The sequence below is a fragment of the Balaenoptera acutorostrata genome, chromosome 10 (assembly GCF_949987535.1).
Source record: "Balaenoptera acutorostrata chromosome 10, mBalAcu1.1, whole genome shotgun sequence".
NCBI classification, from domain to species: domain Eukaryota; kingdom Metazoa; phylum Chordata; class Mammalia; order Artiodactyla; family Balaenopteridae; genus Balaenoptera; species Balaenoptera acutorostrata.
This window is the reverse complement of record NC_080073.1, coordinates 27,491,633-27,506,989: the sequence shown is the minus strand read 5'-3', so window position 1 is coordinate 27,506,989 and position 15,357 is coordinate 27,491,633. Positions and strand designations below refer to the sequence as shown.

At 43.7% G+C, this 15,357-nt stretch overlaps 1 protein-coding gene across 14 annotated transcripts in view; it reads right to left on the bottom strand.

Annotated features, from left to right (window-relative positions):
- Positions 1-15,357, bottom strand: part of CADPS (calcium dependent secretion activator) — a 482,411-nt gene that overhangs the window by 252,896 nt on the left and 214,158 nt on the right. For all 14 annotated transcript variants that reach the window (XM_057554533.1, XM_057554534.1, XM_057554535.1 and 11 more), the window contains exon 4: positions 13,443-13,523. In XM_057554533.1, the coding sequence (XP_057410516.1) occupies positions 13,443-13,523 (81 nt within the window). The remainder of the gene's footprint in view (positions 1-13,442; positions 13,524-15,357) is intronic.

The following is a 15,357-nucleotide window of genomic DNA, read 5'->3' as shown; positions in this document are numbered from 1 at the left end:
GCCCAGCTCCATAAATGAGCAGGTGAGTGGAAAATCAAATCAGTGTGACTTTTTTTTTTTTTGCAAGTGACAGAAAAATCCACTTGAACTGGCTTAAACAATGAAGGAATGTATAGGTATGAAAATGTCCTAGGGTAGAACCAGCTTCAGGCAAGACTGGAGTCAGGAGTCAGATAATATCATATAACTGAGTTTTTCCTCCAAAACTTGATTTGGGTTTTTCTGGGCTGGCTTCATGCTCAGTCTGGCCCCTTCTAATGTGACAAAAAGATTGCTAAAGATCTGTACCTCACAACACCACATCACACTATCTAAAGGAAGAGTGAACATCTCCTCCTGTAATGCTCACAGAAGATGGAGGATATTTTATCTCAGAATCCTCACCTGAAGTCTGACTTATGTGCATACCCTGAACCAGTTTCCATGGCCAGTGATGTCATGTTGAACTGCTTAGGCCGGAGTTATTTCCTCTGTCCCTGTGGCTCAGGGTAGAACTCCACCTGGGTCACACGGAACATGAATTGGTTTGCCAATTCTGGGTGGCAGAAAAATAAGACGTCTAATGTGTGGGCGCCTGACTTAAAGTCATCCAGCTAATTCTACTAAGTGGCCAGCTATCAACTGGATTTAATCTCTCAAGCAACTGAACTGAGAGATATTGAGATTGCGATCAGTGGTGAAACTGCAACAGTAAGATCATAAAGATAGACTCTTGGGTGGTTGCCATATTGTCCATATTGGACCAAGTGAAAGCAGAGTAAGAACTTGACAAAGAGCGAGAAAGAGATGGGGAGATAGAGGGGGGAGAGAGACTGTGAGAGGGAGGGAGGAAGGAAGGAGGGAGGGAGGGAGGGAGGAGGGAAGGAAGAGAAGAGGAGAGAAGAGGCTATTTAGAGTCACAGAAAGGAGCTTTGACTTCTATTGGTTTTCTAATTCTAAGAAAGCCAAGTTATTCCTCTTGCACTTTAGATCCCTGAGATTCTCTTATTTTCCTGTCAATACTCAAGACCCATATCTTCGAAACTTTTGCACAGTGGGCTGGCTTTTTATCATTCTTGGGCTCAATCAGAGGACAAATGTGAGCCTCAAAAATGTGGGTATCCTTTATGACAAAGGCCCTAGGCTGCTGGGCCATCATCACTTAGAAAATATTTACTGCCACCCAAACTGTGCCTGGCACAGTGTTAGGCATGGGGAGATCATGATGAAAGGATGTGAACTGTTCCGGAGCTTACAGCTAGTAGAGAGAAAGATCTTTAAGGAAACGTCAAGGTAGATGCTTGATGGAAGTAGATGAGAAGTGATCTCTTCCTGAGAGAATCAGGGGTGGCTTTCCGGAGGAGGTGACCCTTAGGCTGAGAGTCTGATGGATGAGGAAGAGTTTGACACTGGGTTGAGTTGGCTGAGACAGGACCACTTTTATTTGCTCTTTTCTGAGAAAAACGTAATAGGCAACCACGAATCCAAGAAGGTCTATATAACTGAATGTGGTCACAAAATACTTCCCCATCTTCTTTTGAACATGGTCCTTCTAACAAGTGAAGAGAAGAATGCGGTAAGTTAATTGATGTTAAAGGCTGCCAAGCAGCACAGGTTACATACTAACAGCCTGAAGGCTGGGACACTGATCTATCTCTTTCCTCCTTGTACTGGGGCCCAAACCTTATAACTATACGGGATATTGGAGGAGCTGGGTAAGTGTATCTTTGATTTTACTGGCAGCTGCTGGCTCTGCAGTTGCCATAGAGATGGAAAGAAAAACCATTGTGTTTGTGAAGTGGGTTCTCTCCTGCCTACCAGCCTTACTATCAAGTGCGGTCCCTTCATCACACCCATCTTTGGGACTCACTCAAGGCCTTTTAACTCCACAGTCTTGAAGTTTTGGAAGAAGACCCAGTGATTACAGACACCACAACTCTGGCCCAAAGCTGGCATCCACCAAACTTTTTGCAGGAGAATATTGGAAAACTCCAAAGAATGACCATTCCTCCCAGAACTTGGATAGTTCCTAATGACATCATAAAAAGAGGCTTATAAAACTGAAGTCTGGGGACTTCCCTGGTGGTGCAGGGCTTAAGAATCCATCTGCCAATGCAGGGGACATGGGTTCAATCCCTGGTCCAGGAAGATCCCTCATGCTGTGGAGCAACTAAGCCCGTACGCCACAACTACTGAGCCTGTGCTCTAGAGCCCTCGAGCCACAACTACTGAAGCCCACGCACCTAGAGCCCATACTCTGCAACAAGAGAAGCCACCGCAATGAGAAGCCCGCACACCGCAACGAAGAGTAGCCCCTGCTCGTCACAACTAGAGAAAGCCCGCGCACAGCAATGAAGACAAATATATATATATATATATATATATATATATATATATATATATATATATATATATATATATAATAAATAAAAATAAATTTTTTAAAAAAACCACTGAAGTCTGCAAGGGAAAACAAGGCCATTTTTCTGCTCTGAGTACTTAAGCCTTGAGAAGGAATAGCATTCTGTCAATCTAGGCTGAGGTTCTAAAGGGGTCTTCAACAGCAGCCCCACTATAAACACATTTCAAAAGCAGCCTCACAGACACTAGAAGGCATTTTGGGCACAGGTATTATATTAATAGTTTCCTGGATTGGTCCTTTTACTCAAAGCTGTCCTTAAGTGGCTTAGTTTTACTTCCTCAGCTTTTATGAATTAGATGGGCTTCCTTTTCCTTGAATGAACGCCCTTGGCATTTAGATTTTTCTTTGAACTCAGATTCCCCTGGGTCCTTAGCTGCCTGACAAAGGCCAGAGTCAGGGAGATGCTCCCTACACACATTCTTGCAGGCAAAAAATTGAACTAAATTTCTACCATGTGCTTGGACACAGGGTAGATGCCAGGTACAACAACATTCATTTGTAAGCTGGGGGTGGTATCATTCTCTGGTAGGAGAGGATTCCACTTTCATCTGATTGTTGGCAATGTATGGAGCAGAACTTTTCCATCAGGGAAATATTTGGATGTCATTTCTCACCTAGGCATATCATCAGTATCTGCAATGGGACCGTGGTATGAGATGGTCATTTTGCTTCTGCAGAGAATATGGTTTAAATGGCAACTCCCCATTGAACTGATAGCTTGAAAAAACAATGGTGTTTCACTCCCAGAAATAGAGACCTCCGCCTCTACTATAAAAGCTGTAGTATTTGTCTTATATAATCAGCTCAAGAATTTTGGAATTTTACCCAAAATGTGGCCAAAAGAACTGGCAAATATCACAGCAGCACTAATGCCACAAGCTGCCTGTTTAAGCTCCAATGTCAACTTCTAATCACACAATTTAAATAACTTAGGCTTAATTCCTGGGTGAAATTGGGACTCTTCAACGTCAACACGAGAGGATTTGGGAAAATGTTTGAGCAGGGATTAAGAAGTCTTTTCTACCAGATTTTTAAAAATGCATTCAGATCTCTTCATGGAGCTTTTAAGGCAGCGTGTCTGATGTTCACAGTGAGGGCTCACACAGCCGTCTCTGATGATTCGTTGGATGCTGGTGTGACTGAACTGATAGATTACAGGGTAGGGTTGCGGGTAGAGGAAAAAGTCACCTTGCACTTGCCTCCCTTCTCTCCCAGGAAGAAAGGACAAACATTTGCCTTTTGTAAGCACGTGAGGATAAGAATGCTGCTTGCAGAACCACCGAGGTCCCCACAACCTCTCTCCCAGATGCCAAGGAAATCAAAGTGGAAGGGATTCAGAATTCCAGGAGCCCATTCTGCCTGCTGCTTTTGCTTCATTTGGGCTTCTGGATAAACTGAAGGGAATGCACAGCAAATTTTCGTGCAAGAGAGAAAGCAGTTTCCTGGAGGGGCAACCGTCAGGGAGGGAGGAGCTGGGGGCAGTCTTGTCCTGGTGTAACTTCCTGCCTGTCATCTGACTACTCAAAAGAAAGAACATGAAACTTGGAATTAAAGCACTCAGCTTTCTACTTACTAGCTGTGTGAACTTTGATACGTCACTTAAACTCTTTGATGTGCCTAAACTGCGGAGAATCATTGTTAACTCGCAGGATCATTTGTCACAGGTCTAAATGAGAGTTTACGTGAATTGCATAGCCAGTGCAAATTAATAAAGGACTGATTAGCAGAGAGAGAGGTCAGGATGCAGAAAGGTGAAGGCCTGGGTGAAGGGCATGTTGGATCTTTGGATTGGGGCGATGGGGAAATGAGGCTCTATGTTTGGGAAGGCATTTTGTAATGGTAGTGTGCATACTGGTTAGGAGAGAAGGTTCTGGTCAGTGAATGAGCTTGGCCAAGGCCTCTAATGTCTGTGCTTCAGACTCCTCTGTGACATGGGGATACTAGGAGCACCTTTCTCATAAAGTTGTTGGAGGATTAGGTAGGTTCTCAAATGTAAAATGCTTAGAAGAGAGTTGGGCACATAGTAAACACCGCATAAGCAACAGTTATTTTGTACACATCTTCAAGGGGCTCCCAATTCATAATGATCACCCCACCCAGAGCCCTACCTTGTCGGTACCACCCTCTCCCTCAGTGATGTATCTCTAGCATCCACGTGTTCACTGAGACCCTCACCCCCTTTCCACCGTGGACTGATCGATTGCTCTAGGGGTTGGCCCTTGAACTAAGCGGGGCCAATCAGAAGCCTGACTCTTGAAATTGTGAACGTGAGGGGGTAGTGAGAAAAGCGGAAAGAGGAGATTGGGAGAAAGATTTGAGAGAGAGGTTGACTGGCTGAATGGTTTCCTATTTGGCCATCCTGGAAACACGGAGAACTGTGGAATAGCCATGTTTCCCATCTGAGAAGCAAAGAAAGATGGTTTGCAGAGAAAGAAGAAATAATGAATGGGACACACAGACTCAAGGGAAGGGGGAAAGTCCTGACCATTTGGTGGCCCCTGGCTCCACTCCCTTCCTAGGTCTTGGCTGTACCTTGCCCATGGGCTCTGTGAGACATTCCTTGATCCCTAGAATCAATCCCCTCTTTTAAAAGCTTCCTTGAGTTGGTGCTTCTAATTTGCAATCAAGACACTCTACCCATCTTATAATTCAGAGAACACAGTGAATTATGTATGATGGATGACATCTATCTCCAGGAATTTCTGGTTATGATATTTACAGGAGCTGATGTTCAGCCATATGGGTTGAATTGCACACCCTCAATAAAATTCACTGTGATGCTACAAATAGAAAAATCAGGGCATGCTAAAAGAAGATAAGCATGGGTGCTTTGTTTCAATATCTTTTCAGGAACTAGCCTGTATCTGAGAACTTGATATTTAATTTTTAGTAGATGAGATACTTCTCACTCTTCCTCAGTATTAGCCAGTCTGGTTTAAGCAGAAGTAGAATTTCCTTTTCTTGGAATCCAACTAAACTGAAGGAAAAGCAGTTACACAGCTGACGGTCAGGAAGAAGTAGATCCAGGGGTTTGAACACCCTGAGGATCTCAGTATATTCTGTCTGTTCATCTTTGTATGTATGTTGGCTTCACTCTTTTATCTTCTTTCCCCTACTTTGAAGAATTGAACATGGCTGCAGACATCTTTCTACCACTACAAGACACAGCTCTGTTGGCCTACAGTCCACAGGTCCCAGTGAAGGGGTTCACTGGTTTAGTTGCATCCATTTCTGGACCAATCACTAATGGCCGGGGCAGGCTGGGAGATGTGATTGGTTCCACTTGGGTGAGGAGTCCACTTCCAGGACCAAGTAACTGTGGTAAGGGGGCCACTGGCATGAATGAATATTGCAAAAGAAGACAGTCAATTTCCAGGAGAACAGGAGATAGTAGTGTGCAGATTCTCATAGAAATCCTCCTGAATGTTTAAATATACCCTCCATATACTTTGACATATACCCTCCATATACTTTGACCAAGATTTACTTTAGTTGCCTATTTCATTTTCCAAGAAAGTCTAGTTCTAAGTTGTCAATAACATCCTATTTGGTATCAAACTACCCAGTGGTGTGGGCCAAGGGAGAGAGTTTTTTGTTGTTGTTGTTTTGTTTTTTAACATCTTTATTGGAGTATAATTGCTTTACAATGGTGTGTTAGTTTCTGCTTTATAACAAAGTCAATCAGTTATACATATACATATGTCCCCATATTTCTTCCCCCTTGCGTCTCCCTCCCTCCCACCCTCCCTATCCCACCCGTCTAGGTGGTCACAAAGCACCGAGCTGATCTCTCTGTGCTATGTGGCTGCTTCCCACTAGCTATCTATTTTACGTTTGGTAGTGTATATATGTCCATGCAACTCTCTCACTTTGTCCCAGCTTACCATTCCCCCTCCCCGTATCCTCAATTCCATTCTCTAGTAGGTCTGCGTCTTTATTCTCGTCTTGCCCCTAGGTTCTTCATGACCATTTTTTTTTTTTAAGATTCCATATATATGTGTTAGCATACAGTATTTGTTTTTCTCTTTCTGACTTACTTCACTCCGTATGACAGTCTCTAGGTCCATCCACCTCACTACAAATAACTCAGTTTCGTTTCGTTTTATGGCTGAGTAATATTCCATTGTATATATGTGCCACATCTTCTTTATCCACTCATCTGTTGATGGACACTTAGGTTGCTTCCATGTCCTGGTTATTGTAAATAGAGCTGCAATGAACATTTTGGTACATGACTCTTTTTGAATTATGGTTTTCTCAGGGTATATGTCCAGTAGTGGGATTGCTGGGTAATATGGTAGGTCTATTTTGAGTTTTTTAAGGAACCTCCATACTGTTCTCCATAGTGGCTGTATCAATTTACATTCCCACCAACAGTGCAAGAGGGTTCCCTTTTCTCCACACCCTCTCCAGCATTTATCGTTCGTAGATTTTTTGATGATGGCCATTCTGACCAGTGTGAGATGATATCTAATTGTAGTTTTGATTTGCATTTCTCTAATGATTAATGATGTTGAGCATCCTTTCATGTGTTTGTTGGCAATCTGTATATCTTCTTTGCAGAAATGTCTATTTAGGTCTTCTGCCCATTTTTGGATTGGGTTGTTTGTTTTTTTGATATTGAGCTGCATGAGCTGCTTGTAAGTTTTGGAGATTAATCCTTTGTCAGTTGCTTCATTTGCAAATATTACCTCCCATTCTGAGGGTTGCCTTTTCGTCTTGTTTATGGTTTCCTTTGCTGTGCAAAAGCTTTTAAGTTTCATTAGGTCCCATTTGTTTATTTTTGTTTTTATTTCCATTTCTCTAGGAGGTGGGTAAAAAAGGATCTTGCTGTGATTTATGTCACAGAGTGTTCTGCCTATGTTTTCCTCTAAGAGTTTTACAATGTCTGGCCTTACATTTAGGTCTTTAATCCATTTTGAGGTTATTTTTGTGTATGGTGTTAGGGAGTGTTCTAATTTCATTCTTTTACATGTAGCTGTCCAGTTTTACCAGCACCAATCATTGAAGAGGCTGTCTTTTCTCCACTGTATGTTCTTGTCTCCTTTATCAAAGATAAGGTGACCATATGTGCGTGGGTTTATCTCTGGGCTTTCTATGCTGTTCCATTGATCTCTATTTCTGTTTTTGTGCCAGTACCATACTGTCTTGATGACTGTAGCTTTGTAGTATAGTCTGAAGTCAGGGTGCCTGATTCCTCCAGCTCTGTTTTTCTTTCTCAAGATTGCTTTGGCTATTTGGGGCCTTTTGTGTTTCCATACAAATTGTGAAATTTTTTGTGTGTTTGTATTTTTTACAGATTTTTTCCTGTAATTGATACCTAGTCTCATAGCGTTGTGGTCGGAAAAGATACTTGATACAATTTCAATTTTCTTAAATTTACCAAGGCTTGATTTGCGACCCAAGATATGATCTATCCTGGAGAATGTTCCATGAGCATTTGAGAAGAATGTGTATTCTGTTGCTTTTGGATGGAATGTCCTATAAGTATCAATTAGGTCCATTTTGTTTAATATATCATTTAAAGCTTGTGTTTCCTTATTTATTTTCATTTTGGATGATCTGTCCATTGGTGAAAGTGGGGTGTTAAAGTCCCCTACTATGATTGTGTTACTGTCGATTTCCCCTTTTATGGCTGTTAGTATTTGCCTTATGTATTGAGGTGCTCCTATGCTGGGTGCATAAATATTTACAATTGTTACATCTTCTTCTTGGATCGATCCCTTGATCATTATATAGTGTCCTTCTTTGTCTCTTGTAATAGTCTTTATTTTAAAGTCTATTTTGTCTGATATGAGAATTGCTACTCCAGCTTTCTTTTGATTTCCATTTGCATGGAATATCTTTTTCCATCCCCTCACTTTCAGTCTGTATGTGTCCCTAGGTCTGAAGTGGGTCTCTTGTAGACAGCATATATATGGGTCTTGTTTTTGTATCCATTCAGCCAATCTATGTCTTCTGGTGGGAGCATTTAATCCATTTACATTTAAGGTAATTATCGATATATATGTTCCTATTACCATTTTCTTAATTGTTTTGGGTTTGTTATTGTAGGTCTTTTCCTTCTCTTGTGTTTCCTGCCTAGAGAAGTTCCTTTAGCACTTGCTGTAGAGCTGGTTTGGTGGTGCTGAATTCTCTTAGCTTTTGCTTGTCCATAAAGGTTTTAATTTCTCCATCAAATCTGAATGAGATCCTTGCTGGGTAGAGTAGTCTTGGTTGTAGGTTTTTCTCCTTCATCACTTTAAATATGTCCTGCCACTCCCTTCTGGCTTGCAGAGTTTCTGCTGAAAGATCAGCTGTTAACCTTATGGGGATTCCCTTATGTGTTATTTGTTGTTTCTCCCTTGCTGCTTTTAATATTTTTCCTTTGTATTTAATTTTTGATAGTTTGATTAATATGTGTCTTGGCACGTTTCTCCTTGGATTTATCCTGTATGGGACTCTCTGTGCTTCCTGGACTTGATTAACTATTTCCTTTCCCATATTAGGCAAGTTTTCAACTATAATCTCTTCAAATATTTTTTCAGCCCCTTTCTTTTTCTCTTCCTCTTCTGGGACCCCTATAATTCAAATGTTGGTGCATTTAATGTTGTCCCAGAGGTCTCTGAGACTGTCCTCAATTCTTTTCATTCTTTTTTCTTTATTCTGCTCTGCAGTAGCTATTTCCTCCATTTTATCTTCCAGGTCACTTATCCTTTCTTCTGCCTCAGTTATTCTGCTATTGATCCCTTCTAGAGAATGTTAAATTTCATTTTTTGTGTTGTTCATCAGTGTTTCTTTGCTCTTTAGTTCTTCTAGGTCCTTGTTAAACATTTCTTGTATTTTCTCCATTCTATTTCCAAGATTTTGGATCATCTTTACATCATTATTCTAAACTCTCTTTCAGGTAGACTGCCTATTTCCTTTTCATTTGTTAGGTCTGGTGGGTTTTTGCCTTGCTCCTTCATCTGCTGTGTGTTTCTCTGTCTTCTCATTTTGCTTAACTTACTGTGTTTGGGGTCTCCTTTTCGCAGGATGCAGGTTCGTAGTTCCCGTTGTTTTTGGTGTCTGTCCGCAGTGGCTAAGGTTGGTTCAGTGGGTTGTGTAGGCTTCCTGGTGGAGGGGACTAGGGCCTGTGTTCTGATGGATGAGGCTGGATCTTGTCTTTCTGGTGGGCAGGTCCACGTCTGGTGGTGTGTTTTGGGGTGTCTGTGGCTTTATTATTATTTTAGGCAGCCTCTCTGCTAATGGAAGGGGTTGTGTTCCCGTCTTGCTAGTTGTTTGGCATAGGGTGTCCTGCACTGGAGCTTGCTGGTCGTTGAGTGGAGCTGGGTCTTGGCGTTGAGATGGAGATCTCTGGGAGATTTTCACCGTTTGATATTACGTGGAGCTGGGAGGTCTCTTGTGGACCAATGTCCTGAACTTGGCTCTCCCACCTCAGGGGCACAGCCCTGATGCCTGGCTGGAGCACCAAGAGTCTGTCATCCACATGGCTCAGAATAAAAGGGAGAAAAGAAAGAAAGAAAGAAAGAAGAAGATAAAATAAAATAAAATAAAGTTATTAAAATAAAAAATAATTAAGAAAAATTTTTTAATAAGTTAAAAAAAAAAAAGGACAGACAGAACCCTAGGACAATTGGTAAAAGGAAAGCTATACAGACAAATTCACACACAGAAGCATACACATACATACTCAGAAAAAGAGAAAAAGGGAAAAAAATAAATATATCGCTGCTCCCAAAGTCCACCACCTCAATTTTGGATGATTTGTTGTCTATTCAGGTATTCCACAGATGCAGGGTACATCAAATTGATTGTGGAGATTTAATCTGCTGCTTCTGAGGCTGCTGGGAGAAATTTCCCTTTCTCTTCTTTGTTCACACAGCTCCCGGGGTTCAGCTTTGGATTTGGCCCTGCCTCTGCGTGTAGGTCGCCTGAGGGCGTCTGTTCTTCACTCAGACAGGACGGGGTTAAAGAAACAGCTGCTTCCGGGGCTCTGGCTCAGTCAGGCTGGGGGGAGGGAGGGGTACGGATGTGGGGCGAGCCTGTGGCAGCAGCGGCCGGCGTGACGTTGCACCAGCCTGAGGCGCGCCGTGCGTTCTCCTGGGGAAGTTGTCCCCGGATCCCGGGAGCCTGGCCATGGCAGGCTGCACAGGTTCCCGGGAGGGGTGGTGTGGATAGTGACCTGTGCTCGCACACAGGCTTCTTGGTGGCGGCAGCAGCAGCCTTAGCGTCTCATGCCTGTCTCTGGTGTCCGCGCTGATAGCCGCGGCTCGCGCCCATCGCTGGAGCTCATTTAGGCGGCGCTCTGAATCCCCTCTCTCCTCGTGCACCAGGAAACAAAGAGGCAAGAAAAAGTCTCTTGCCTCTTCGGCAGCTGCAGACTTTTTCCCGGACTCCCTCCCGGCTAGCTGTGGTGCGCCAACCCCTTCGGGCTGTGTTCACGCCGCCAGCCCCAGTCCTCTCCCTGCGATCCGACCGAAGCCCGAGCCTCAGCTCCCAGCCCCGCCCGCCCCGGCGGCTAAGCAGACAAGCCTCTCGGGCTGGTGAGTGCTGCTCGGCGCCGAACCTCTGTGCGGGAACCTCTCCGCTTTGCCCTCCGCACCCCTGTGGCTGTGCTCTCCTCAGTGGCTCCGAAGATCCCCCCTCCGCCACCCGCAGTCTCTGCCCGCGAAGGGGCTCCTAGTGTGTGGAAACCTTTCCTCCTTCACGGCTCCCTCCCACTGGTGCAGGCCCCGTCCCTATTCTTTTGTCTCTGTTTTTTTCTTTTTTCTTTTGCCCTACCCGGGTACGTGGGGAGTTTCTGGCCTTTTCGGGGGTCTGAGGTCTTCTGCCAGCGTTCAGTGGGTGTTCCGTAGGAGTTGTTCCACAGGTAGATGTACTTCTGATGTATTTGTGGGGAGGAAGGTGACCTCCGCGTCTTACTCTTCCGCCATCTTGAAGTTCCTCGGGAGAGTTCTTTGATCTATTGTTCAGAAACGAGCAACTTGGCGCACTATGTAAGGGTTGTTCGCCCATGGTCTTTTAAAAATTAAAATTAGCTTACGCAAGTTTCTAAAATTATCATGTTAAGCCTTAAAGTAAACAAGACAATTAAAATAAAGGTGCCATGAGCTTATTTTTGAAGTGTGTGTGTAAAATTTTCTTTAAGTGGCACGAATACTTATTAGTTGGGGATATAATAGTTGCCTAAGGGCAGGGCATGGACCAAATGACCTCTATTTTCTGGATAATCTGCTGAGGAGGTGCTGAATTTAGAGAAGTACATTCTGAAGCCTTACTGATCTTTACTCCCACATTAAGCAGGATTTTCAAACATAAGAGCCTTTTACACTAACTTTAGCCCGATAACTACATACTATTTTTAGCTACCAGACTGACCCGACCGTAAACTTTGAAGGTGTCCAAACACGAGATGCAAAACGTTTCAACGCAACTGCTTGAGCACGAAAGGGGATTTTCCTGCTTCTTGGAGTCTCTCTTCGGTTTCTCTTCCAGTAGAATTCGTTTCCACGTGCACAAATCCTGAGACACTTCTTTCCATAGAGAGGAAGGCTGAACACCAAGCTCTACCCTGTGCCCCTCCTCCCCCACACTCCGACCCCCATCTTTAAATTTTGCACCTAGAGTGAGCACCTCACCCTGTCCCAGCCCTGATACTTAGACTTGAGTGAAGGGTCCATTGTAGCCTCTTAACTAGTACCTCTCATGGTCAGCCTAGATTTTCCCATCTCTAAAACAAGAATAACTGAAATGCCCTTATGGAACTGTTTGGAGGATGGACTGAGGTGGCATATGTAAAGCATGTAACATGCTTGACACAGAGTCAGTACTCAAGAAATGCCACTAGCACGATTACTGTTAACAATAACACAGATGGTAACAGTAAGGATAGGAGATAATGCTTAGGCTCCCAATCCTCAACAGGAAGACATCCCAACCCTAGAGCAATCCTATCTACTGGGAGACTCAGACATGTAAATGAATAGTCAGCATTCAATGAACTGTCATAATAAAGGTTTACACACGGCAAGAAGAAAGCACAAAGTGGGGAGGATGAGCTCAGCTCTTCGAGAAGGGGTTTTCAGTTGAGGACTGAAGGCTGAGTAGGAGAGCTTGCTAAGTGGAGGAGAGGAGAAAGGTCACTCCACATTGAAACACTAGTGGGTACAAAGGCACTGAGGTTGGAAAGGGCCTGGGATATTCAGAGGGAGACATTCTGTATAGCTGGAATGGGGAGTTCTGGTGGGAAAGTTGTGGGAGGTGAGGCCAATAAGGAAGGATATGGTCTGTGGATTAAGAGCCTTGAGTATCATTCTAAAGCAGTGAGATTTTGTTCTGGGGACACTGGAGGATTCTATTGAAGGATTTTGAGGCTCTGCTTTGAGTTGTTCATATATGAAGTTTAGAATGATGATTACATGCAGGATGGACAGGAGACAGGGAGGGAGTGAAGCCAGGGATACCCATTAGGAGGCTATTGTAAGATCCAGGCGTGGAAGATGAGGGGCCTGAATCAAAGCACCAGCAGTGGTGCTGGAAACCAGTAAAGGGATCTGACCCACATTTGGGAGGCAGAATCAAGAAGCCAGGGGGCAGACTGAGTGTGGAGTGTTCTGGGGAGGAAGGAGAAATTGACAATGACTGGGAGGTTTCATCCCCAGTAACCGCGTGGAGGCCACGTGAGGAGGAGTCTATGCAGGTGTGTGTACTCGGCGGGAGGAGGACGATACGGAGTAAGATTTGGAACACATCCAACCTGAATTGCAGGGGACTGGCCACGTGGAAATGCTCGGCAGACAGATGGAAATGTAAGTCTGGGACTCTGAAGAAAGGTGAGGCTGGAGTTTGAGTATTGATTGGAGGATAGGAAATACATGTGCTGTCTGTAGGACACCTGCCCTGAGAAAGAAGGGTTGAGGACCCTACCAGGTGATCATCCTCATCTTCCTGACAAGATAAAATTCTCAGTTTTATCTTTCCACGGCCCTTAATGATCAGTGTGCTTCCAGTGCGGGGCTTTGGCCCGGTCCCCCAGCACATGTCCCCAGAGTTTCCTTACCCTGGCTATTTGGTCTGCCATTTGGAGACGTCCATCCAGCTCTCGTCTGATCTGGGCTGCTTGCTCATCTGGATTGTCCAGCTGCACAAAAGCACAAACGTGGAGACTTTCAGTTTGGGTGACAAAAGCCAAGGAACTCATGACTTTACACCCAGACTACTCTGTGCCCCCATAGACCTATTCCACTAAAACTTAAGAATCGTGTGACACACAAATCCAGTTTGAGGGAAATCCCAAGTTAAATCCTTTTAAGGAGAATGTGATGTGGTAGGCAGGCTGTTGCTAAGAAAGACATCTAAATGCACTTGAATAAGAACCACTTCTGAACTTCTAGGCAGCAGTGCTTCTAATGAGGGCCTGATGCAGCACTCCTGTTTTGGGATCCAGCGAAGAAGTGTTTACAGGGCAGACATACAAGGAAGGAGATGGTAATATAACTGTTAGTATCGTACCGAGCAGACATAGTCCGCATTGATAGTGCCTACATGGCATATATCCTGCTGCTCTCCCACCCCTGGACGGTGGATGATTAGTTAATTATTACATCCTTTCCCTCTGAGCCCTGAGACCTTTTCAACGAGTACTCCAGATGGCTGCTACCTCTCAGTTGGTGTTGATATCTTATATACACTACTAGGTATAAAATAGATAACTAATGAGAACCTACTGTATAACAAAGGGAACTCTACTCAATGCTCTGTGGTGACCTAAATACAAAGGAAATCCAAAAAGGAGGGGATATATATACGTATAGCTGATTCACTCTGTTGTGCAGCAGAAACTAACACAACATTGTAAAGCAACTATACTCTAATAAAAATTAATTTTAAAAATTAAGCAGTAAAGTGGAAGTAGGTGCAAGCCTCCTTCTCCTAACTAATTAAATGCATGCATTAGAAACTACGCAGAGTATGCTTCAAGGGGAGGCCATCCATAATCTGCTTGTGAAATTAGCAGTTAGATAGTTACCCACTCAGGTGATTTTTGCCACATCTACATTAAATTTGCATCTGGCTTAAAAAAAAAAAAAGAAATCTATCTCTGTCTTCTCTGATGGGTAGACAATTCCCTAACTTCTCTAGTGTCAGTTTTCCCATCCATAGAATGAAGGGGTTGGTTACGTAATCTCCATCATCCCTTTCCCATCTTTCTATAAATCTATGAAACACATTGGCAAACATTTCTACGAAGGTCCATATAATTAACACTCTAGGCTTTGAGGGCCACAAGATCTCTGTTGCAATGACTCAAATCTTCCAATGAGGTGTGAAAACAGACACAGACAACACGTAAATGAATGATCACTGCTGTGTTCCAATAAAATTTTATGTACAACAGGTGGCGGGCCATAGTTACTGATTCCTGCTCTAGGAATTGAAGTTCTCTCTTTATTTCCAAGCAAGCCTAGCGTCATACTTCAAGCTGTAATTGAGTCTGCTTTGTTCAGTAATTGATAAATTATTTTATTCACAGAAAAGTTTAATAAGAAGGGAACAGTGACATTCAAATGGGATGTGCTCTATTCTTCTTTTCAGAACAGATTAACTCACAACAAAAAGTAGATTAAGAAATATGTGAGGGGGCTTCCCTGGTGGCGCAGTGGTTGAGAATCTGCCTGCCAATGCAGGGGACACGGGTTCGAGCCCTGGTCTGGGAAGATCCCACATGCCACGGAGCAACTAGGCCCGTGAGCCACAATTGCTGAGCCTGCGCGTCTGGAGCTTGTGCTCCGCAACAAGAGAGGCCGCGATAGTGAGAGGCCCGCGCGCCGTGATGAAGAGTGGCCCCCGCTCGCCGGAACTGGAGAAAGCCCTCACACAGAAACGAAGACCCAACACAGCCAAAAATAAATAAATAAATAAAATTAAAAAAAAAAAAAAGAAATATGTGAGTTTTCTAAGTCCCTTTCTCTTAA